Raw genomic sequence first — 24,413 nt, forward strand, 5'->3', positions numbered from 1 at the left:
CTGGACTGTCTTCACCCTTCTCATGGTGATGTGAAATGATGCCATGCCTATGTGACAAGGTGAAGGGAACTGAGTGCCAGAGCCACTGTGACAGTATCACAGCACTCCCAGAAAAAGGTTATTTAACACAAGCACTGAGATACCACGACAGTGGCCCTAATAACCCAGATGGTCCCTAACAAACAAATGGCATATACAGTGTGGCTATGCTGGACATTGGGGTGCCATGATCACATTGTGCTACTAACAATGGCTCTGTCAATGCTCATATTTATAAGGGACATGTACTGTTCTCCCTTTTTAAAGGTGAAGAGAGTGAAGCTGAGAGAAATACCTTGCCCACGAATACAGAGCTAGTGAATGGCTGGGCTGGGATTTAAAGCCAGGCAACTTAGCACTATGGGCCCTGAAAGTAGAAACACCCTGAGACACCATACGCTGCAACAGAGTGTCAGAAAATGGAACAGTAACTCCTTGAAGATTCATTTCACAAAGAAAAAATAGCTGAGACAGCTGAGAAATAAGCATCAATTACATATGAAGTTTGGGGGTCCTCACTCAGCAACAGCCAACAGATGCAGTAACTGACACATCAAGTGGGCCCACTAGAGAGCAAAGAGGATAACCCAAAAAGCTCCCATCACCAAAGCTCTCGGAAGAGCCAATCCAAATAAAGCTCACCAAAAGCAGGCAATGACACAATAACACCAACCACTGGGAATGTCAAAATTGTTTAATTGGCACTGTTCTTCCCTTCTAGACGCTCTAGTGACAGCAAATAAAAAGGACGCAAAAGACTAACTGGATGTGGCGGCACTGGAATTCCTGCCCTGACCACAGGTCACAAGTTCTCACTAAACACTTGACCAAAAAGCCAACTTTCATGCTCCCGTGCCCCAGGCTGGGAAATTCCTGAACTGGCTAACACACAGCAGAAGGTGGGGACTCTAACCGGAACCACAGACAGACAGGAAGCTGGCTCTAAGGTTTCTGAGACAAGAGATACTAAAATGTTAAAAATAAAACTCTTAGAGCCAGTGTTCTGACATGATAGGTTAAGCTGCTATCTGTGGTGCTACCATTCCATATGGGCACTGGCTAAGTCCTCGCAGCTCCACTTCCAATCCAATTCCTGCTAATGTGCTTGAGAAAGCACTGGAAGATGGCCCTAGTACTTAGGCCCCTGCACCCACATGGCAGACCAGGAGGAAGTGCCAGGCTTCTGACTTGGCACTGGTCCAGCTCCAGCCACTGTGATCACGTGGAGAATGAACCACTGTAGATATTTGGGGATGGAAGTGTTCTAGCTCTCTCTCTCCTCTCTGTAAATCTGATTTTCAAGTAAACTAAAAGTTAAAAATTTAAAGTTAAAATATGAGCCTGGCGCAATGGCCTAGTGGCTAAAGTCCTCGCCTTGAATGTGCTGGGATCCCATATGGGTGCCGGTTCTATTCCCAGAAGCTCCACTTCCCATCCAGCTCCCTGCTTGTGGCCTGGGAAAGCAGTTGAGGAAGGCCCAAGGTCTTGGGACCCTGCACACGCATGGGAGACCTGGAGGAAGTTCCTGGCTCCTGACTTCAGATGGGCACAGCTTTGCCCATTGCAGTCACTTGGGAAGTGAATCAACAGATGGAAGATCTTTCTCTCTGTCTCTCCTCCTCTCTATCTGACTTTGCAATAAAAATTAATAAATCTTTTAAAAAATTTTCAAAATTAAAATAAAAACCCTAGGTTTTTATTTCTTACCATTAAGCTTTTTAACTTTGAGGTAGTTTTGAAAGCAACAATACTAGCCATTTTAGTCCATCCTTAAAAAGACAGGTGGTCCTGTGAATTTAACATCAATGCAATCTTTTTCACTACTGTTTCTGTGAAAGATTTACTTGAAAGGCACAGTGACAGAGAAGCAAGGATAAAAAGAGATCATCCATCTGTTTCATTCATTCCTCAAATGGCCACCAATGGCCAGACTCAAGTCAAGGGCCAGGAACTCCATCTCTGATTCCATATAGGTGGCAAGTCCTTGGCCATCTTCTGCTGCTTTCCCAAGCACATTTGTAGGGAGCTGGATTGGAAGCGTAGCAGCTGGGACTCAAACCAGTGTCCCAACATGGGCTGACAGTGCTGAAAGCAGTGGCCTACCTCATCATGCCACAGTGCCAGTCCCTTTTATAGCATTCTTTTCAATAACCTTCCACCTCTTGGCACCAGCCGCCTTGACTGCACTTTGCCTTCAGGATCACAAAGATCTGCATGCCCTGTTTCAATTTTTTGGAAGGCTACATCATCTTGATCCCATTTGTTTAAAATTTCCACCAAAAGTTCTGCTCTTGTGCTCTGGGCACAATAGCTCTGGCACCCATGGAGTGGAAAATTTGTCACGGTTTTTCAGTCACAACTGTGTAAGCTCAACCAGCTGAGACCCTGTGGTGTTGGCCATTGTTTCTCTCGTTAAATGTTGATCCTTTTCCATTCACACATGAACTGGATTAATGCTTCTTTTGCAGTGTGCTGCCACAGGCTTCATCTTTCACTTCAGTTCACCCCTTCCTATAACGCAGTATCCATTTCTAAATGGCAGTTAGAAGGCACTGATTTCCACACTCCTTTATCCAAGCTTCCCTATCACTCTGACATTTCCTCTCACTTCAATTCTAAGAATTCTATTCCTCTGATAGGGCTATCTGGAAACCAGTGTTTCATATGGAACTGCAAGGTGGCTCCTTTTCAGACACTGTTCTAACAAGTCACTGTAACTTCATTTCAGCACACTTTTTTTTTTCAAATCTGTTTTTTTCATAATACAGATCTTTCCATTAACTCTTCAAAGAGCTCTTGTACTCAGATCACCAAATGTAATAAACACTTTAAAGAAAGTTGACAGAGGCTGGCGGCAGCATCCCATATGGGCACTAGTTTGTGTCCCAGGTGCTTCACTTCTAATCCATCTCTCTGTCTCTGGCCTGGGAAAGCAGCAGAAGATGACCCAAAGCCTTAGAGCCCTTAACCCACATGGCAGACCAGAAAGAAGCTCCTGGTTCCCAGCTTCAGATCAGTTCAGCTTGTCTTGATATAGTGGCCATTTGGGGAGTGAACCAGCCAATGCAAGACCTTCTCTCTCTGGAAGAATCTGCCTTTCAGATGAAAATAAATAAATCTTAAAAAAAGGGAGGGGGGCCTGGCACAGTAGCCTAGTAGCTAAAGTCTTTGTCTTGCAAGTGCTTGGATCCCCTAGGGTGCTGGTTTGTGTCCTGGCTGCTCTATATCCCATCCAGCTCCCTGCTTGTGGCCTGGGAAAGCAGTTGACAATGGCCCAAAGCCTTGGGACCCTGCACCCATGTAGGAGAGCCAGAGGAGGCTTCTGGTTCCTGGCTTCAGATTGGCTTAGCTCCAGCCATTGCAACCACTTGGAGAGTAAGCCAGTGGATGGAAGATCCTTCTCTCTGTGTCTCCTCTCTGTAAATCTGACTTCCAAATAAAAATAAATCTTTAAAGCAATAAAAAGAAACATAAACACAATTTTTAAGAAAGGAAGGCACCACAGGAGGTGGCTAGGAGCAGAACACCACAATTCCTACATAGTAAAAGAGCATGCTCTCAGATTCCAAGTGCGGTGGGAGGCTTTAGAATACTAGCAAGTCTATATCCCATAGGCTCATGAACTGGAGATGGAACACAGGGACCAGCCTCTGCTTATGACACCGGCAGCCCATCCTGAAGCACCTGCTCCACTTCAGATCCAGCTTCCTATGAATGCATCTGGGCAAGAACCAGCAAATGACATACAACAATGTGGGCCCCATGCGGGAGACTCCCAACGGAATTCCAGGCTCCTGGCTGTAGCCTGGCCTGGCACTGCCCCAACTGTTGTGGCCATGTGAAGAGTAAACCAGCAAACAGAAGAGCTCCCTTTCGGTCATTTTGCCTTTCAAATTAAAATAAATTGCTAAAAAAGGAAGGAAGAGAAAGAAAGGAAGTACAGATAATACGTACTAAAAAGAATATTTTCTTTCACTTCCTTATATTCTGATTTGCTTAAGCAAAGTCGCCTTTGTTACATCTAGGTAGATCTTAGAGAGACATGAGGTGTAAGTACAGATGAGAGGCTACAGTTTTCTCTAAGCCCAGGGTCGGCGAGGGCTCTTGGCCAAGGCCCAGGTGACCTGCTTGATTCCCTCAAGCCCTCCTGCGACGGTCTGCTTACACCAGGGCTGCCACAGCAGCAGGCGGCAGCACCACACCCAAGCGAACCCACAAGCTGGAGTAGCCTTGGCTGAAGCCAGCCTTTGCCCCACACTGGGTCACTCTGCCCAAGTCTAGGCTCCTTCAGCGTCCACCGAGCTGAATGCATTTACAGCAGAAAGGCAGGGTGGGAAAGAGGAGCAAATCAAGGTGTAATCACACTTGACAGTGAATCGCAAACTCCTCCCTTCTGGCTTCCCACTCCCACTGCAAACAACAAAGCACACTCCATCAGGCAGTGCCAGGAAGCAACCTCTGCTGACTTATTTGCTGTCCCTGCTGTGACCGTGGAGCTGCTGCGAAGAGGCCAGGAAAGCCAGAGGGGCCCAGCCTGGCCACCAGCAGGAGGCACAGCCCCAGGGCTGCAGACACGTCACATCCACAAGTGGGCATAGCGTGTAGAGGGCACAGATGGAAGCACAGATGCCACTGGCCCCAACCCTGTACTTACGGGCTCCACAAACTCGAACATCTTTCGCTCCTGGACTTCCTGCACCTTGAAGACGTACTCCAGAGAGACTTCATAGAAATGTTGTCGGACCAGGTGCACTTGGCTGTCTGCCTATAAACAGGACGGATTCAAGGGAAAAGTCACTTTCCAAGGAGAGCATTCAGCCAACAGGCCAGAAAGCAATCTCCGGTGATGACTTACAAACCCAAGTACCCAAGTAAGAGTAACACAGGCATGACCGTAATGGCTAGCAGAACGTTGACTTTGTACCAGGCACCATGGCTATGGTTATATGTATCATAATCTACTGCATCCTCATTAAATTCCTATAACGAAGGCAGCACATTATGTTTAATTTACAGGAGGAAAATGAAGCCTCCTGGTGTTAATGAACTTGACCAAAGTTAAATAGCTCATCCTGCACAGCTGGGATTTTCATCCTGCTAGACCTCCTTCCCAGAACATTCTTGTATAAGAAAAAAAAGGACAGATATTTCCAATACACAAATCTATCACATTGCCATGACATTTTAAGAACTTGACAAATTTGTCCCAGTGCAGTGGGCTAGTGGCCAAAGTCCTTGCATGCCAGGATCCCATGGGGGGGCACCAGCTCGCGTCCTGGCTGCCCCACTTCCCATCCAGTTCCCTGCTTGTGGCCTGGGAAAGCAGCCAAGAACGGCTTAAGGCATTGGGGCTCTGTGCCCGCGTGCGAGACCCGGAAGAAGCTCCTGGGTCCTGGCTTTGGATCGACTCGACTCTGGCTGTTGTGGCTACTAAGGGAGTGAACTAGTGGATGCAAGATCTGTCTCTTCTTCTCTCTGTGGATCTGCCCTTCCAAAAAATATAATAAATAAATCTTTTTTTAAAAAAAGAACTTACTGGAAACCATAATGCTAAGGGAAATGAGCCAATCCCAAAAGGTTAAATACCACATGTTTGCCTTAGTTTAAGATGATATGATGTTATGTATAACATGTTATGTTATGTATGTTATATGTTGTGTATAAACTAAAACTGAAATGTCAATGAGATGGTCACAGAAGGTGGTTAAGAACTTGCATTTACTTTTACCATATTGGTTACTCATTCCTATGTCAATTAATTCCATAATGATGTAAATTTTTGCTGATGGTATGTTGGAACCAGAGAGAGGGTATATCTAAGAAGCCGCTGAACTTGACTGGACAATAAGATGCTGGACTCTATGTTTGGTATATGCTTGCAATGGGGGAATCTCAACTGAACTTGAACTGTGGTTATGCAACAAGGTGGAGGAATCCACCATGGTGGGAGGGTTTGGGGAGGGGTGGGGAGAATCCAAGTACCTATGAAACTGTGTAACATAATACAATGTAATTAATGAATTAAAAATAATAAATAAAAAAAAGAAAAAAAAAGAACTTGACAAATCATTCATTCCCATTTAACTATCACGAGCAAAAAGAAACCTCCTTTACAGAGCTTACAGCACAGTGCAGAAAAGACACATGATGATCGGATCATGAAGATCAAGTTCTGATATAGTTCAGCATGCTATCAAACAGCCCCAAGAAGTGCATCCAATTGCTCATGCAAGCAACTTTTTTGGGACAAACCCACACATCACGACACTACAGCCAGGCTGCAAAGAGCTTGTTACACAAAACCAGACTGCAGGGCCAGGTCCCAGGAAATTTGTAACATGACCAAGCAGGGCAAGGAGCTTATCCAAGCTCGGAAGAGTCCAAGTCGGAGGCATAATTTTGGAAAGCCCCTACTCCCAGCATTCTTTTTGCCCAGGTGCAACTGCTTAGCTAGGCTTGCACACTTCCCATCTGGGCTCCTGCCAGCCACGCTCTGTATGCTGCTGGAACTTTCTGTGGTCTCCTTGTGCAATCCCTACGCCTATGTTGAGACATGCATGCACTTCCCTGGTCATCCCTCATTCCTCACACCTCCTCCCGACTGACATTGCAGGACAGCTACAGGTTGCTTCTGAAAACACACAAAGCTCTGTCTACAGTGAGGTGAGGCGGGAACAAAGGCACCAGAAGGCAGGCCCTGTGAGGAGGCGACAGCTGATGCCAATCAGGAGGGCAGGGAGCTGACCTGGGCACATGCCCTAGGCCTAGGCTGGTGAGACCAGCTTCAGCCACTGCTGCTCTCCGGAGAAGGGAGTGATTATGTCAGCCTTTGCTTGTGAGAAGGATTGCATCTAAGAAAAGATGGGCTGATGCATCTGAGCGATTTGCACCAGGGGAAAGTGCCCCCACTCGTGTATGTGGGCCATGACCGGCCCCTAGCGCTTCAGAGCAGAGAGGGTTCTGTCCCTCCTCTGCCCAGCTCCAGTCACAACACCCCTAGGCCACCGCATCTCTTGCCTGACTGGACTTGCCACCCTCAATCTGTCTCCTAAACCCAAGGCAATCCCCACTGAGATGGCAGGATACCCTCTCAAAATCTAAATCAGAAGGCCTCATGGCTTCCAACCTTTACCCCTAAGGATGCTGTCAGGACAAGACCCCATGCTCTGCTCATCCCCACCTGTCCAAGGTCAGGCACTGTGTCCTCCCCGCTGTGCTGTGCAAACTCGCTGTCAGTGTTCCATCCCTTGGACACACTCACTTTAATTCACTCTGTAGATGACCCAATAAACGCATTCATGACTGTTATGTCCAATGTGTTTTCCTGTTTTTTTTTTAACCTAGCCCATTCGATCTTATGACCCAAGAGCTGGGGTTTTGCTCACACACCCATCCCCAAAAGAGACTGTCCTCACTTTGCACCCTGCTTGCCCTTCTCATGCTTCTGGGAATGGGTCCAGACTCTAGAGAGAATCATATTCACTGACCACACTGTCTCAGTGGGTTACCCCGACTTATTTCCTTGTCACTGTGTCAAACTCTTCTCGACTTTCTTTCCTCATGTGTTGCCTACTGGCGTGGGAAGTTTAGGAGGGCAAAAACCTCGTTCCAGGTCTTCCGACTCCCACCCAGACCCGGTGGTGCCTGGCTCATGTCCATCAGAGCTTGCAGGATCAATGAACTCATGGTCACCATGTGGCCATCCCTCAGCACCAAAGGCACAATGGCCCTGGAATGACACAACCCTAAGAAGCAGCAACACATAATTGTGCATTTCCAAGGACAAGGAAGAAAAACTTCCCACATGGAATACTGCGTTTTTCTTGCCCAGGCCCTGCCTACTCCACCCGCCCTTCAGACCACACCGGGCAGTCCTCCTGTCACTCAACCTGGAAGACTTCTCCAGACTGTGTGGGCCCTCAAACAGCTTATGGAAACAAGAGCATTACAAAAAGCTGATTTTGAAGACAGTAAAATTTTTGCAATCCACACACTGTTTTCTTCTTGGATTTTTTTTTATGAGCATTGTAATGGGCTCTCATGTGCACGGACTCTGACCTTTCTTACATAAACTTTCCTTTCAATTGTGTTTTCCACCTTTTTGCAGGATGCCCACAAAAGTAGATCCTTCATTTTATTCCCCACAAGGCACACTGAGCCTGTACAAACTCTCACAGAAGTTTCCAGTGAGTCTCAAACAAATCACTTAGGGGAAAACTTCCGGGCAATTGAATGCACTGTTTGTTTTTTTTTTTTTTTTTTTAATTTTGTATATATATATATGTTTTTTAATGCACTGACTGTTTTCAAAATCATCCACCGGGTGGCAGTCTTGCTCTACCTTGCTGCTCCCTAGGCCCCCCTACATGGCTTTAAGGATGGGCTCAAAGCACACCCTGGGAATTATTGGCAATCTGAGGAATAAGGCTGGATAATCACCTAGCAGATTTCATGCACAGGGTGCCAGGTGGTGAACAACGCTTCCTAAAAGCTGACTTATTTTTCAATAAATGTGAAAGAAAACCATTACTAAATAGCAGGACATGTGTTCTGAGTAACACCTACCACCTGGCAGCCTCCACAGCCTCCCCAAAAAGAGCACAAAAGGGGCAAGAGAAAGAGGTTCCACAGCATGCAGCCAGGACTGGCAAGCCACTGGTAGACGTTTCCGTATCTCCTAGCTTCAGTTTCCCTGCCTGAAAAACGGAAATGATGCACACTCCATTCCAATAAGGTGCCGTGGGGAGGACCCCATGCAAAGAGCTCCCCACAACTCCTACTGAAATACTCCTGCAATTAGTGTTGGCTGCAGGGCTACAACTAATAAGCAATGCTGCGGATGGACATGAACCAGCCAGGACTTGTAAGCAGTCCCTGTCCCCAGAGGTATGGTAGAGCACTCACAGGACGGAAAGGAACCGGACATCAGGAACTCTGCTGCCTGGGAAATGCAGCTGGCATGGCCAGGGGTGCCAGCTCCTGGGCGGTGCTGAGGTAACCCTGGCACTGGGCACGGGAGGCAGACACGGGGCCAAGCATCCCCTCCCAAGGACACTTCCAGCCTGCTGGCAGCCAACAGCAGCCACACATCATACTTCCTCCAGGAGGGCAAGTTTCTTACCTCCTGAAGCTGAGACTCCTTCTTTTTGGAAGATAAGTTCAAGTGCTTTTCTAAGATGCCACAATATTTCTCAGTCTCCTTGTCATACTTCTTTTTGGCTTCCTGAGAACAGAAGAAGAAAGAGGAAAATATTGACTGAAAGCAGCCCCTGCCCTTCAAGCTCCTTCTGTTTTATGTCACAGCTGCGGCAGCATCTGAGTACACCATGGTTGCACACAACCAGGCTCCGAAAATTCATGCAACGCCCAAGACTTCACACAAGCACCTCCCATCAGGCCCAGAGGCACCCCCGCCATGCCAGACTCTAGATGCACACCCAGTGTGTAGCCATGGGAAGTCAGAGTGCCCACCTCAAAGAACTGCATTTGGGGTTTTGTTTTGTTTTTTCTTTTAAAGATGTATTTTTGGGCCCAGTACGGTGGCCTAGCGGCTAAAGTCCTCGCCTTGAACGCACCAGGATCCCATATGGGTGCTGTTTCTAATCCAGGCAGCTCCACTTCCCATCCAGCTGCCTGCTTGTGGCCTGGGAAGGCAGCTGATGAAGCCCAAAGCCTTGGGACCCTGCACCCGTGTGGGAGACCGGGAAGATGTTCCTGGCTCCTGGCTTTGGACTGGCGCAGCACCGGCCATTGAGGTTACTTGGGGAGTAAATCATCAGATGGAAGATCTTCCTCTCTTCCCTCCTCCTCTCTGTATATCTTACTTTGCAATAAAATAAATAAATAATAAATCTTATAAAAATAAATAAATTTTTTTAAAAGATGTATTTTTATTGGCTGCTTTTTTCTCAGACATGTCAACAGAAACCAGCAGACACATGTTATACAAACGGTAAGGAAAGTCCTGGTCAGCAGAGCCCCTCCTTCACAGGTGGGCCACCAGCCCTGGGCAAGAGCCTGGATGAAGAGCGCCCTCTGCAGGCTTGCTGCCTCAAGGTCCCCTGTGCTGGTCTTGTGTTGATGCTGCAAGGAGAGAGGGACCTTCCGGAAGCGACTGGATTTCACCAGACTGGTGGGCAGTGCCACATGACCGAACCAAAAGGTCAGGCCACAGACACACGTGGCAGGTGGGCTGCCCACCTCTCTGCCTCCCAGGTCACCCTCAGCACATGCTTGACCAGCCCTATCCTCTATCAAAAGCCAGGAGACTGTCTGACTGAGACTGTCCACCCAAAATTGTGAGTCCAAACCTCCTCCTTCACAGAGAGACTACTCTCAGGCATTTGTTAGAGTCACATAAAGCAGATAGAGTGAGAGAAGGAGAGACAGAGAGCAAGCTAGTGATTGCAGAGCTTCCCCCTCCCCCCCGCTAGCCATCAGCCAGGACTTCTCAAGGCACTGCAAGAGGCAGGGGAGCAGAGGTCTGTGCCAAGAGTGGTGCTGCCTGAACTGCCCTGCAGGTGGCGCACTGAACGGGGGATGACCTGGAGAAAAGCTGGAGGAGAAAATGTGGTAAAACTTTGGGCTTCTGTGGATTCCAATGTAGACATCTTCCCCAGAGGTGACCCTAACGCCTGCAGAGGGTCAAGCGGCCTTAGTGATTTCACCCTGGGCAGGGGGCTCTCGAGACAGAACCTTTGAAACACAAACAGGATTCCCTTCGTGGTGTTTGATGACATATGAAAATCAGCCTCGTAGTGGCTGGCTTTCTTGGGTCAGGGTAACATGGGGTAGGTATATATATGCCAAATGGGAAACTGTACATAAAACTGTCACTTTTCACAATTAGAACACTAGAAAAATGTAAAGATCTGGTAAGAGAGGGCAGATTTCCTCACAGTAAAATCCAGCTGAGTAAAATCCAGTTCTGCCTCCCTTTAAAGAAACTCCAGAGGCCCAGAGGGTTCAAAGGCAAGCTTGTTTAGGCTGAGGGTCCTAGACTTCAACAATAAACACTTTGTGGCCAACTGCTCTAGCACACAGCCACCCAGTAACAGTGAAAGCCAGGGTTCCACCTGAGGAGGATTTCCAACATAGAGCAAAACAGACAGCACACCACCAGGAGGTCTGCTTGGCTGACCACCAAGGCGGGTCCACACGGCGGTCTCCCGCAAAGAGCAGTGGAGGTGGACACCAGCTTACCTGCTGAATAAGACCGGCATAGGTCCCCGAGCAAGGCGCTGTTTGCCAGCCCTCCCACCCAGCCACCCCAGAACAAGGCTCACAGAACTCTCACCTTGGCAGCCCCAATCTGCTCCTTGCGAAACTTCTCCAAAGGTGTGATAAGCACTTCGCTGGCATTCTCAATCTGGTGAAGAAACGAAGGGCAGGGGTCAGTAGAGAATCACAGTGCATCACACCCATAACCTCACCACCCCTTTAACACACAAATGACATAAGTTCTTCAACATACACAGAGGGCATGCGCCAACTGGATGGGGCCTAAGTTTTACGATTCAGGGGATGGCGCCTTGTAAAATACTCATTCACCTAAGTTACAGAAAAAGCATGCCAACACTGGGTCTAGGTTAAAAACAAGAAACACAACACCTCCAGACATTTAGTGGCACAAAAACCTTTGGAGCCTGATTCCGTGCTACCCCACGGGACTGCGGAGCACAGATGGGACAGCCAGGCTCCTGACAGGGTTGGGGCACCAGAGGGGGGATGCCTTTCAGTTTCATCTCTCCGGGCTCACCTCTCCAACCCTGCTATCCAAACTCCTGTCATTCCAGCATACCTCAAATGTACCAAACTTGGCCCACCTCAGCATGTCTATCTCTGTCCTCAATCCCTTGGCCTGGGTGACTCCTTATCCCAATTGAGGTTTCCCTAACCACCAAATGTGATCCCAAGAAACTCCTACTACCTTCAGTGTGTTCTTCAGAACACATATCCCTGCTGAAGATCTCCAGTTAATCAATACACACACATACTTATACACACACACACACACAAACAATATACCACAATCTTGTGAATGGTCACTTGCCCACTACCACCCACCCCCAGACACCGGGAGGGTTGGAACAAAGGAACACTCAACTATTTCCTAAATGCCAAAATGAACGAATGAATGATGGCTTGAATGGCTGCCAATCACGTGGCCATGAGCAAAACATCTAACCTCTCTGGGCTCTAATTTCTTCACTGGCAAACTGTGTGGGCTGAACTGTTCCAGCTCTAGGATTCTATGATGTTTTCTGTGCCAGTGTGGTATGTTTCAGTCTTGACTCATTGTTCACTCTTCACTCAACTAATTATGCCAGAAATGTCACTGTAACAAACCTTTTTTTTTTTTAATCACATGCATGTGCATTGCAATGAAACAGAGTAAATGTTAGAAGTCAAGGTCACATTCAAAAACTGGACAATGTAGGGAGAGAAAACACTTCTCGCAATGTATTTTCACTTGGCTTTTTCTCAACTTTAAGAACATGTGTTTCAGAAGAGAGCATTTTAACTCCCCAGTGTTATCAAGTGTTGCAAAGTTCGCTCATTTGGTTTTTATTGTTATGGGATGTTACTTTAGTAGCACACTTGTTTTAAGTCTTTACTACACACTAAGTGGCAGTTGCCGACGCTCCCATAGATGTGCTGGGCCCCTGACTGGTTCCTGATCTTAGCCACATGGTAAAATCAGCTGGAGAGCTTCGAAACTTCCCAGTGTGCAGGCTACACTCTGGACCAGCAAATGCATAGTCTCTAGATTTGAGTGGCCAACTTATTCCAGCAGCTATCCAAGACTGTGAAGCCAGTACTAATGGATACTCGATACACCAAAGCTTTCACCTGCTTCCCTGGGTGTCAGGACATCCAATTTCTGTCTGAGCCCCACCCTGCCTGCTGCTATCTACTAGCTTTGACAAGACTTGCAGACGGTGCAGCGTCAGGTCACTCTGGGTCAGTCTACGACCACATGACTTCCACTCAGTTCCAAGCACTAGGCTTGATCCTGGGGACAGAGAAGCCCACTGTTTCTAGCCCTGGAGGGGCCATACACACTACAGAATGCTGAGACCAACTGTGGGCATCAGGACACGATGTGGGAAACAGAAGCAGAGCAGAACTGCCAAGCCAAGGAAATGAAAGCACAGTCAAATATCCGGTGGGGTCAGGGAAGGTTCCCAGAAAAGGTACAACCTGGCTGATTTGGGCATCAACAGGGATGCTGCCACCACAGGATGTAGAAGGGAAGGGGAGGTGGGGGCTTGCCATGGCCAGACACTCAGAGACAGACAGCTGAAACCCAATTCATCGGTATGAACAATAAAATTGCAGAAGCAAGCTGAAAAGTATAATCCAGCCATTGTTCCCCTGCCACAGGCCATTGCACTCTACAGGGGACCCAGGAGGATCTGTATACCACAGCCCCCACCCTCCAGCTCTGAAGACGCATTTCTCTTTCTTGGACACCAGCACGTGCACAAACACGCCAGCTGTCCCCTCCCTCCACTCAGCACCAGTCTTGCGGTTGCTGCCACCCACCTAATTCTGAGGCAAGCTCAGGGCCAGAAGCCACCAAGGGAGGCAAGGGCTCTGGCAGCAGGGCTGAAGGGCAGAGCCCCACACTGTGGGGAGTTCTAAAGAAAACCCTACTTTGTTTTTTCCTTCCATTTCAGTATAGATCTGGCCTTGCACCCAGGTTGCATCCACACTTATTAACTGTGTGACCCCTGGACAAGTCACTTAACTTCATAAATCTCAGTATCTTTGTCTGAAAAATGGGGATAATACAATAAGCAGTTCACATATTCTATATGAGGGTGAAAATGTAAAAAGCTATGCAAAGTACTTGGCTATATACTGTCTTAGTCAACTTAAAGCTGACCCTATCAGCTGTTAGTGTGAGAAGAAAAATGTCCCAGATTCTGGAATCTTCCCTAGGCCCTTAGCACATTCCTATCTGCAGGAAAACCCTTCTAGGGAAATGTGGTGTGCACCCAAGAGGGATTTCCCACCAGGCTTCAGGGCTGTGGTGGAAGGTTCAAAGGCAAATCGTGGGACACAGGACATCTGTCCTCCACCCCTGCAGAACCACATCAGCTATTCTACCGCCAAAGCTATCTCGTGAGAACCTCGAGATGGGCATGTGACTCTGCACCAGGAGGTTCTTAGAGTTACCTTCATTCCCTGAGTTCCTTGGCAGGCACTGCGCTAGGTGGCTCAGAACACATAGCTCTCTGGGACAGGAGGGGCAGCTGGGAGAGGCCGCGAGGCCTCCAGATGCCGCACACCTTGTGCCCAGCCCTCTCACTGACTCGGCAGCAGGATGGCAGGGTTGTTCGCAGGCCACCCACCAGGCAATCCTTTCATGTCTGCACACTCCTTCAACCCCTGCAAGGGTGGGGCTTGCTAAAGAGCTCCAAGCACCAACATGGCAGAGTCTGGACTCAAACCCAGTTCCTCTGACATTCAACCCCTTGCTTGCTCATGCTGCACAAACCTTCTGGGACAGACAGCTGTGCTGCCTTACTCACCATCCGTATCCGCTCATCTTCCAGGTTCCTGAGGACAGTGGCAAACTCCTGCAAAGATCTTGCTGGGAAAGAGAAGGGGCCATGAGACAGAAGCAGGGGCTACACTCCTTGCTGCACCCAGAGGCCTGAAGCTAAGCACTGCCCTGGGCGCTCCTTAGCTTTTCATCATGAATCCCTCAGAATAAAATGAGCCAGAAATGCAGGTGCTATCCACCTGGCACCCTGGCTAGGGACAGGTTTCTTTAAGGACAAGGCCTGCCTGTTCTTCAGAGTCCCGGGCACTAGTGAGATGCTGGCAGGCTCCCAGGTCCTAGGCTGGAAGAGGGAGACTTCCGCTTCGGAGCTAAAGGATTTCCTGTCCAGGATTCCACCACTTCAACATTTGTCATAGGGTCGCGTCAGCACCTAACCTTTTCTTTGGCACCAGAATTAAGCACAAACAGTGCAGCTGGCATCTGAGCCACCATCTCTGGTTTCTTGGGTTTCTTCACTCTTTTGAGTCCTTCAACAGAATGCACGTTGCAGGTTGGTGCTCAGACATGAACCTTTTTCTTGTCAGGAATACTCAACAAAAGCAACAGGCAGTAAAGCTGTGGTCCTGAGGCTATGAGGGGGAAGGCAACGAGCCATCCAGGAGTCGCAGCACCAAGGCACTTTCGCTGCTTTTGGCTGACTCCCAGCTGCCTTTGCACATCCTAGATCCTGAGTGTCCCGAGCCACAACAGGGACTCAGTCAGCTTCGGATGAATTCATCAGTTCAACAGAACTTTCTCAAATTCTAAAAACTTCGTGGTGTCCACCAAGATGCTTAACTTTAGAATACAGTGAAACAAGGAGGCCCTGGTCATCTCCTGATGGTAACACTGTCCTCACACTGCCGACACTTCAAGGTCGGGGCTTCTCCTACAGGAGAGGGCCAGATGGAGAAAAGGGCAGCAGCCCTGTGTGGTGATGAACAAGAGCCCACCACAGCCTCTTGGCAAGAAACAAAAGGGAGTAGCAGGAGTGTGTCGGGGGGAAGGGTGCTGGTGCAGCAAGTAAGGTGCCAGTTGAGACACCCACATTTAAGTGTCTGTGTTTAAGTCCCAGCCTTCCTTCTAAAGCCCACCCTGGGAGGCATCAGCTGATGGCTCCAGTAACTGGGTTCTTGCCATCCATGTGGGAGACCTGGACGGAGTTCCTAGCTCTGCTGCTTTGGCCTGGTCTATCCCCAGCCTTTTCAGATATTTGGGGAGGAGGGGGGAACTCTCTCTCTCTCTCTCTCTCTTTCTCTCTCTCTCTCTCAAATTTGAAAACAACAGCGTGTGTGTGAAGGAGGTGAAGGAGTGAGTGGCGGATGCTGTGAGTTGCATACCAAGTGCCTCTCTCCCTGGGAAGGCAGCAGCAGCAGCACAGCTCCAGCCAATCACTGCCTGGCCGCAGCTTGGGCCAGCAGATCAGGTTCCCAAACTTTTCAAGGAAGCTGAGAAACTGCAAGTTTCAATGAAGTCCATTTACACAACTTCAAAATATGGCTGGATTCTGGTTTCAGGCCCTGAGCTGCCACTGTGATCCAATTTTCCCGTCACCTACCTATGTTCTACTTCTGCTCTCAGTCACCCACCTGTGTTCTACTTCTGCTCTAATTCCCAAGTGGTTGGGAAAAGGGGGCTCACAAGATTAGCCAGAGGAAAATCTTCAGGAGGGTGGAGAGGAGAGCCCCCCTGCAAACCTTTGGCTGTCTCTTGGATACAGGACAGTGAGTGAGGCCATCCCGAGCACAAGGAGGATGCCAGAGCAACCCCACGGCCCCACGTTCCGGTCTCCCTGCACTGTCAGGACCACCACACATGCCTGTCTTTCCTAAGCTCAGGGTATGCCTCTCTTAGGCAAAAGGGTCTGTGTGCACTAGGACAAGTGGATCCAGGACAGGCCGTGAATATTTTTATCAGCCAGTCATTTAGGACTTACCTATACACATCTCATCATCTGTTTCTGCATCTCCTATGCATTGAAACTTGAACTCATTTAAGGAATCAGCAAACTTCCGCTTCGCTGAAGACAAGTCTAATGAGGAAAAGAGAGAGAAAAGCCAAGAATTACTGAGGTGAAAATGGTTTTCCTATCAGTTGCTCTCCTGAGTCTTCCTTTGAACGTGGCAGCAAACAGATCCTCCCCTGAAACTGTTTCAAGGCATAGAATGATATTAAAGAGCAAACACTTATTTATAACATGAGGTACCAATCTACTCCATAAGTTGATGTTTTTGTTACACACAGGCTTTTATAATTCTAACCCTCTCTCCACTTCCTCAAGCCATTAAGTGCTGCCATCTCTGTTTGACACATCTGGAAATGCCCTTGCTAGAGGAAGTCCCAGAGAAATGATGGACCAGAACCAAGGTGAGTGCTCACAGCCTCCTTGGTGTGGCCAGCGTACCTGCTCCATGTCAGCCCTCAGCATAAACTGATTTTAGGAGGGGAGCCTGCTGACCGCTAGACGGAAGGGCTTGGAAGCTCCTTGCCCCCACAGCACAGCAGCTCCTGGCCTTTCTCCTCAGACTCCAGTTGAGACGAGGCCTGGCTTACCATTGCCCTCTGTGTGCTCTTCATGAGCCCAGCAACCAAAGCCACTTCCCTAAGTGCCACACCCAACAGCACAGTGTGAATTAAGCCCCGGCAATTGTTGTGTTTGGGTAAGAACAGCCAAACTCCCCTCCCCTCCCCACCACAGTATTTATAACAAAGACTTTCCAAACCCCTTGTCAAATTGCAAAAACAAGCTTTCATGAAAGACAGTAATAAAAGCCACTGGTCCTTCCTGAGCCACCGGCTTCTGTAAGGTTATAACCAAGGTACCATCGAAAGACCTGGCACACAAGGCTGCCAGTCACAAATGGCATTCTGTACAAACATCCAGAGGAGGGAAGTAGCAGCTATAGCTGCCATCATAACTTGGCTCTGATAAGAAACAAAGCAGGGGGTTCTGATTTTCCGGAAGACAAGCAGAGGCAGCCCCCGCACTGCCCCTCCCTAATGCTCAGGTTTATCTGAGAGGTTCAGGGGTCATGGATTTCATCTTGGCCTAAATTTGATTCACCTCATCTCTGGGATTTGTCCGTCTCTGTCCCTGGAAGAGCATCCTGCTCAGTGCATGCAGAGGACATTGCAGACAAACCCCACTCCTAGAGGTCACTCCAGGCAAGGGCTGTGACTGTGCTGCCACTGGCAGGGCTGGGGCTTAGGCTCCAGTCCCCAGACTGGCTGCCTGTGGGCTCGGACAACGAGGCCCTGAGCTAGGCACTCTGCTCGGCCTCAGCAGAGAAAGGTGCTCAGGCTGCAGAAGAACACAGGAGCCAAGGTACTAGCTGTGTCTGGTCTCTCCCAGGCTGGATCACTTTTTTGGAATGATCCTGGACAAAAAGCCAGTGCTGCTGCAAGGAATCAGGCATCCTTCACACCTGACCAGCGCTGACAGAAATCCCTCAGACATAATCCTCCCCAGCAAGTTAGGAAACAGGCGGCTGAGGGCCAGGACCCTGCACAGGGTAGGGTAAGAGCAGGCATGAGCAACAAGGAACACGAGGACAGGCTGGAACAATCCAGAGCCGGAGCCTTCGGAGCACTCCAAGATGCGAGTGCCCTGACCGAAGCCAGGACTGTACTGATGCTTACTCTAGTCAGAACGGGCCCTAGACCACGACTCCCAGGGAGGAGCCTGTGCAGGGAGGAGGAAGAGCACTGGACAGCTCCTGTGCCTCCGGAGGGACAAGAGAGAGAGACACCTCAATATGGTGCAGGAAACCTGAAATCGACGCTTAGGAGAGCTTCCGGCAGGCACCTGTAATGCTGTGCTGCCAGGCTATAGCTGCAGTGGTGAGAATATACACGGGACCCATGTCCCCCCCAGTGAGGCAGGACTGCGAGTCACAGGTAACCTGAGATGTGAGGAGGGACCCAGGGAGCTTGGAAAGAGGCCAGAGCAGAAGGGACAAACAGGGCCTGAGCACCACTAAGGAGTCACTAAAGGTGCTGGCCCGTGGGCACAGGTGGGCAGAAAGAGAATCCCAACTACTGGACCCTGACAACAAGCTCATATCAGACTCCAAGAGAAACTTTTCAGCTAAGCTACAGTGGTTGCCTGCTGCTGTACTGGCTCAGGACCCAGTCCACAGGCCTCGGGATGACCCCCCAAGCTTCTCCACTTGCATTCTATGGGTGCTGGTACAGGCCAATCACCCCCAGCTGCCATTGGCTCTGGCTTCAAGTTGCAGCTCCCATAACTAACCCTGATTGAGCTCACTATCTCACATACCAGAAGCTGTGTGTCCTTGGGCTGCATGAGCGCTCTACGCATGCAACATACTAGAGTACTAGACATGGTTGTGCGATTCAATGCTAAAATCATCCTTCAGGATCCAACAGGGGGTGGTTCCAGTGCCATGGCCACCACTTCCCGTAGACACCAAAATCCATGGATGAGCCCCCAGTGGAGTCCAAATCATGCTTAACTTATTACAATACCCAATATAACATGGATGCTATGGAAGCCACTGAAGTTCTGTCCTGTTTAGCAAGTAATGACTAAACAACTCATACATGGTCAGCATACACACAGTGTTTTTCTATGTTTCCAGAATGTAGCTGATTGGGTCCTGTGGGTGCACCAGTCGGCCGTGTGTAATTCCTGCAGGAACAGGAACAGGGGAAGGACAGCTCTCAAGTTCTCTGACCCACAACCTTGCAATCATACAGTAGCCCACACTGCCTCACCTGACTAGAACAACCCCTCCATAGCTCCTGGGATGAGGAAAAACTACAGGTAACCTTACAATTACATTTCTTTGCTTATATCAGCTGTCTTTCTGTGATCTCCAAAGTTACCCCTTAAAAATATCTGCCCGGACCAATGACTCAATGGCTAAATCCTTCCCTTGCAAGCATCAGGATCCCATATGGGTGCCAGTCCATGTCCTAGTTGCTCCACTTCCCATCCAGCTCCCTGCTTATGGCCTGGGAAAGCACAAGAGAATGGCCCAAAGCATCCTCGTTGCTTTAGGTGCACCCTCATTGGAGACCCAGAAGAAGCTCCTGGCTCCCGTCTTCACATCGGCTAAGCTCTGGCCATTGCAGCCATTTGGGGAGTGAATCAGTGGATGGAGGATCTTTCTCTCTGTCTCTCCTTCTCTTTATAAATCTCCCTTTCCAACAAAAACAAAATAAATGAATAAATAAATCTAAAGGGAGTGGGGGCAGTGGGATCTCAAACACCAAAGTCATCAGAACTTGCTCATATCCCCCTTGCTCTCTGCACCCAAGGCCTTGCATCAGATTGATTTCAGAACTTGTCACGGGTAGCTTCATGTTACAACACATGAAGAGTGCCTAGGAAAAGGGCTGAACAATGTCCTGCAAAACCTGTGTTACTGGTAGGACGTGGCCCAGCAACACAAGCTGGCTTCCGGGTCACCCAGAACTGAGCACCGAGAGGAGCAAAACCCAGTGTGACCTCATACCCTGCTCCTCTAAAGACCAGCCAGGGTGACCAAGGACACCAGTATCCATCCTGCTACACAAGCTGACCCCAGCCCTGCACCCTTGACGGGCAGCCTGCTTCATGTACAGCGTCCAGACCCAAGTCTGTTCACTTAGGCACCCTAAAACCCCTCTCCATCCTGCCCACTCCTCATCACACCAAAGGCTCCCATGAATCTGCGTAACTGCAAGGGCCTTCTCTCTGTGCTGTCCTCACTTTGATTCCTGTGCTAATTAAGTCCAAGTTTTGACCACTCTGTCCCTCTGAGCATGAAGACTAAAGTTTCCGGCATGACCTTAACGTGCTGGCAGTGACTGGCCTTCCTGTTTCCTGCTCCAGGTGCCCTGTCTTCATCAGTTCCTGGCCTGCACCCTGCTCCAACCCACCACTGCTCACCCACTGTTCCCACAGCTCCTGTTCAAAAGCTCCTAGCTCAAGGAAGCTTCTCTGAATTGCCTATCCAGACCCAACCTGATTCTGTTTTTTTATTCTCTGAGTACTACACAGCTCCTCTTCATAGCAATTTTATATTTGCTTAGGTGATTGTGTGACTAATGTCTCCCCTGCCAGAAAGTCCCATAAATGAAACAGTCCCTCATGCTCACCACAGCTGACAGCAGGTGTTGCAGAAGGCACAGTGGAGAGAACAAGCTGGCTATTCCATTGGCCCAAAAGCCTTCCTCAAAGGGAAACTTCCCAACTCTAAGTTTCCCAAATGTGAAAAAAATCAGGCAAAGGAGGCAAAAACCCTCCAGCTTAAAGAAGTCTCCTTGGAGCCTGACAGATGTAGTGCTGTCTTAACTGTTGACAGGAAACCAACATTCCACACATGTTGTATATGGAGGAACACTGCCACGAGCTGTAAGGAGAACCACCACCACAGGAGCATAATGCAAAAAGCTACTTCATACCAAGGGACTTGGAAACACGAGGTGCCATCAAAGCAGCTGTCAGCCTCTGATATCCCCAGCTCCCCAGCCTGGAGTCAACATGCTGTAAGCAAAAAGTCCCCAAAGACCATGCTTCTTGCCTAAAGCTGGTCAAATACATCACATCCTATCAGAGCCTGTTTGTGGAGGGAGGGATTGCCCCATACACATACATACACACACACACAGAGACTGACTCACTATTGCCCTACCTTGCGTTGGGGATTTTAAATCTAGGTCAACCTGCTGACCTACAGGGAAAGCTGCTCAAAGGGCATACTATAGCCTGACCCTGTAAGACACTAGCAAACAGCAACAGTTAATGTCAAATCTTAGACCCAAATCCGACTCCCCATTTGATTTCATCTCATTTCTGTGGCCACTAGATGGCAATCGACTATATCAGAGCAGGTGTGCTAAGACCAGGTCCCTGTCACTAAAGCAGTGAAGGGAACAGACCCTGTCCCAATGAGGATGGCATCCAAAGGCAATGTCCCGTGGGGGACCGATCCATCAGCAAGCAAGGGAGGGGCCTGCCTCCAGGCAGGAAGAGCAGCACAAACACAAGCAGAAGGCCTGTGTTCTGAAAGACTGGAGTCTGTGCCTGGGAGGACGATGTCAGTGATGAAGCCATTGCTTTGTATCTCCTAAGTTTTTTCACCCTGGACCAGAGCAGCCCCAGCAAACCCATCCACTCTCCACGGGGCAAGAAATACCCATCAGACACAGGGGCCATGCTGTTACCTAGAGCACACTGTAATGACAGGTCCTTCCTGAGGCCATTTCCCTACAGCTGCACTTCCTAAATGAGGCCGCAGCCAGCTCTGACTCCACAGAATCTAGTTTTCCAACCAGAGCCCCACGGCTAATGAAATTTTGAGGGCTGATTTTAAAAACACAATCAAGGAAAACAAAAAATGTGTGTCAGCCTTTCCAAGATGAGGTCTCCAACCCTAGTCACAGGAAAACATCCTTAAGAACAGCATATGAGACCAAAATCCACTTTGATCTATATTAAAATCACTATAGATATACTGTGCATTAAGGTACTGATGACTTACCATGCTGCATGGACCTGTTAAGCACTGTAGTGGAATCCATCCCCACAGCTATCCTAGGGAGTTGGTACTGTTATCTCCATTTCACAGATGGGGAAACCGAAGCTCAGAGAGATTAAATAACCTGCCCAGGTCACACAGCTAATGAGCATGGTAACATAAGAAACTGGGTCCATCTGAGTCCAAATTCTTCATAACACATTCTATTGCCTAATGCAATAAAACATCTGTCTCTCCTTCTCTCTGTAAATCTTTCCAATAAAAATAAATAAATCTTGGGAAAAAAGTCTGTGGAAGATGGAAGTACAAGCTAAGTTTATTCCAGTAATCTCTCCTATACATGGACGTCAACATTGTGGGTTTCATTCCATTTTTTATAAACTTCTGGAAGCAGCTTTGGAATATGAAGGAGCAGTGCCATCACGATTAATTAGACATAATTAGAGATGGGTGTTTGGTGCAGCTGTGAAGATGCTGGTCGGGAAACCCACAGCCCTTGCTAAGGTCCAGAACCCCTCCGAATCCAAGCTTCCTACAAACACATGCCTGGGAAAGCATCCAATAATGGCTCAAGTAGTGGGGTCCCTATCATCCATGCAGGAGACCCAGGGCTGTTGTGGGCATTGCAGGAGTCAACCAGTTACATGCAAGATTTCTGTCTCTTCTGTCTCCTTTTCTCTCGAATAATAAGTAAATATACATACTAATTTTCAATGTACACAAATATACTTCCAAAGTGTTACTGGTCTACTTTACATGTTTTACATGTATATAACCATATATATTTGGTATACAGTTTTTAATGTTATTTATAAAATATTAGCTTATCCTTATGAAAACTTGAGTTCAAGTTTCATGACAAAGCATGTAGCATAGTAGGTGCTTAATGAACTGCTGACTCGGTGACTTCTATGTCATTCTGTCACTCTGTGTCACACTGTGATGAGTCAGCACCACATTCAAGAGGAAAACCCATGTCCTGAAGAACTCTGCTCCAAACCTGGCATTGCCCATGCCTGACACAAAGCAGAACACGGACCCGGAGAACAGAGGACCTGTATTTAGAACAAGTGCTCTCACAGGCTGCCCCAGACAGAGGAGACGATAAAGCAGCAGAGGGGCAGTGCAGGAAAAACTCCCTCAGGAGAGTTGGGACGTGCTCCCTTCAAACAAAGCAAACCATTCTGAGAAAGATTAGGCAAATGAGGCAGCAGAAAGAGAGGGTATTTCCAGGAGGGTCAAGCTAAGTATCTGTTCTGTCTGTCTGCTTGTCTGCCTGTCTGTCTCTTTCTCTCCTTCTCCCTCTGTCTCTTACACACACACACACACACACACACACACAGAGTCAGTGAGGGCAATCTATCAGTAAGAGGTATGAGATCTCCACAAACACAGGGTCAAACCCTAGGTCTCTCCCTTCCTAGATGTGTGATTCTGGGTACATTCTTCAATCTTTTCAAGTATCTCTGTAACCATGGAGACAGTATGTGCCTCACTGAGTTGTTGTGGAAACTGAGATGGGAAGGGGGGTGGGAGAAAAAGCTTGTGGTCGCACAGAGCAGCCTGGCTCCTGGGTGTTGATCCACCCTCCTTCCCAAAGGTGGTGGCTGGGTGTGAGCTGCATCAACAGGTAGCAGGGAACAAGATCTTACTTAGCTTAAAAACTGGGCAGATTTTTTAATCTCCTTGAGTCACCAAACAGATCAAATAACCCCATCCTAGTGAGTTACTAAAAACATGTTTGAGTCCTTAAGAGCTTTCCTCAGATGAATAGAAACACTCAAATGTCATTTAAAAATTTGCAATTTCCTTTTGCCCCTAGTTAACGGACACACCAAACAAAATCCCTGAACCAAATAATACTGAGTTTTAACTGAATGAACTCAAAGCATGGTAGGTCTCTCCATAAGTTTATGAAAACCCCAATTGGACCTTTTTAAGGTCCTGAGGGATGAGTATTAATTATCACCAAATCCTTTCTGTCACCTGCCGGTGCCAGATGAAACAGGCAGAGATGGGCGCAGAATCACGTGGGGGATGGGTAGGAGTGCTGGTTTCGCAGGCCTACAGAGTAGCGCCTTTGGCAAAAGCTGGTGTTCCATGGGTGTGGAGCACGAAGGGCAAATTACACACAGTCAGAACAAGGGCTGTATGGGATGAGGCCACGTTGGCCTGGTTTGAGCCTCAAGAGAGAGGTAGCTTGAGCTTCTTTCAAGGATCCTTCCCCTCTACAAGAGAGCTGCTCAAACTTCAATGTATGCCAAACACCTGGGGGTCTGCTCCAAATGCCCACTCCGTTCCAGCAGGCCTGGGTCCCCAGGGATGGCAGTGAT

The 24,413-nt window shown here is 48.5% G+C and overlaps 1 protein-coding gene across 6 annotated transcripts in view; it reads right to left on the bottom strand.

Annotated features, from left to right (window-relative positions):
• Nucleotides 1-24,413, bottom strand: part of ARHGAP26 (Rho GTPase activating protein 26) — a 412,073-nt gene that overhangs the window by 290,570 nt on the left and 97,090 nt on the right. For all 6 annotated transcript variants that reach the window (XM_058677831.1, XM_058677832.1, XM_058677829.1 and 3 more), the window contains exons 2-6: nt 16,530-16,625; nt 14,580-14,641; nt 11,336-11,407; nt 9,161-9,262; nt 4,694-4,804 (exon numbers count right to left, since the gene is read on the bottom strand). In XM_058677831.1, coding sequence (XP_058533814.1) covers nt 4,694-4,804; nt 9,161-9,262; nt 11,336-11,407; nt 14,580-14,641; nt 16,530-16,625 — 443 coding nt within the window. The remainder of the gene's footprint in view (nt 1-4,693; nt 4,805-9,160; nt 9,263-11,335; nt 11,408-14,579; nt 14,642-16,529; nt 16,626-24,413) is intronic.

The sequence above is a fragment of the Ochotona princeps genome, chromosome 19 (genome assembly GCF_030435755.1).
Source record: "Ochotona princeps isolate mOchPri1 chromosome 19, mOchPri1.hap1, whole genome shotgun sequence".
In the NCBI taxonomy this organism is placed as follows: Eukaryota; Metazoa; Chordata; class Mammalia; order Lagomorpha; family Ochotonidae; genus Ochotona; species Ochotona princeps.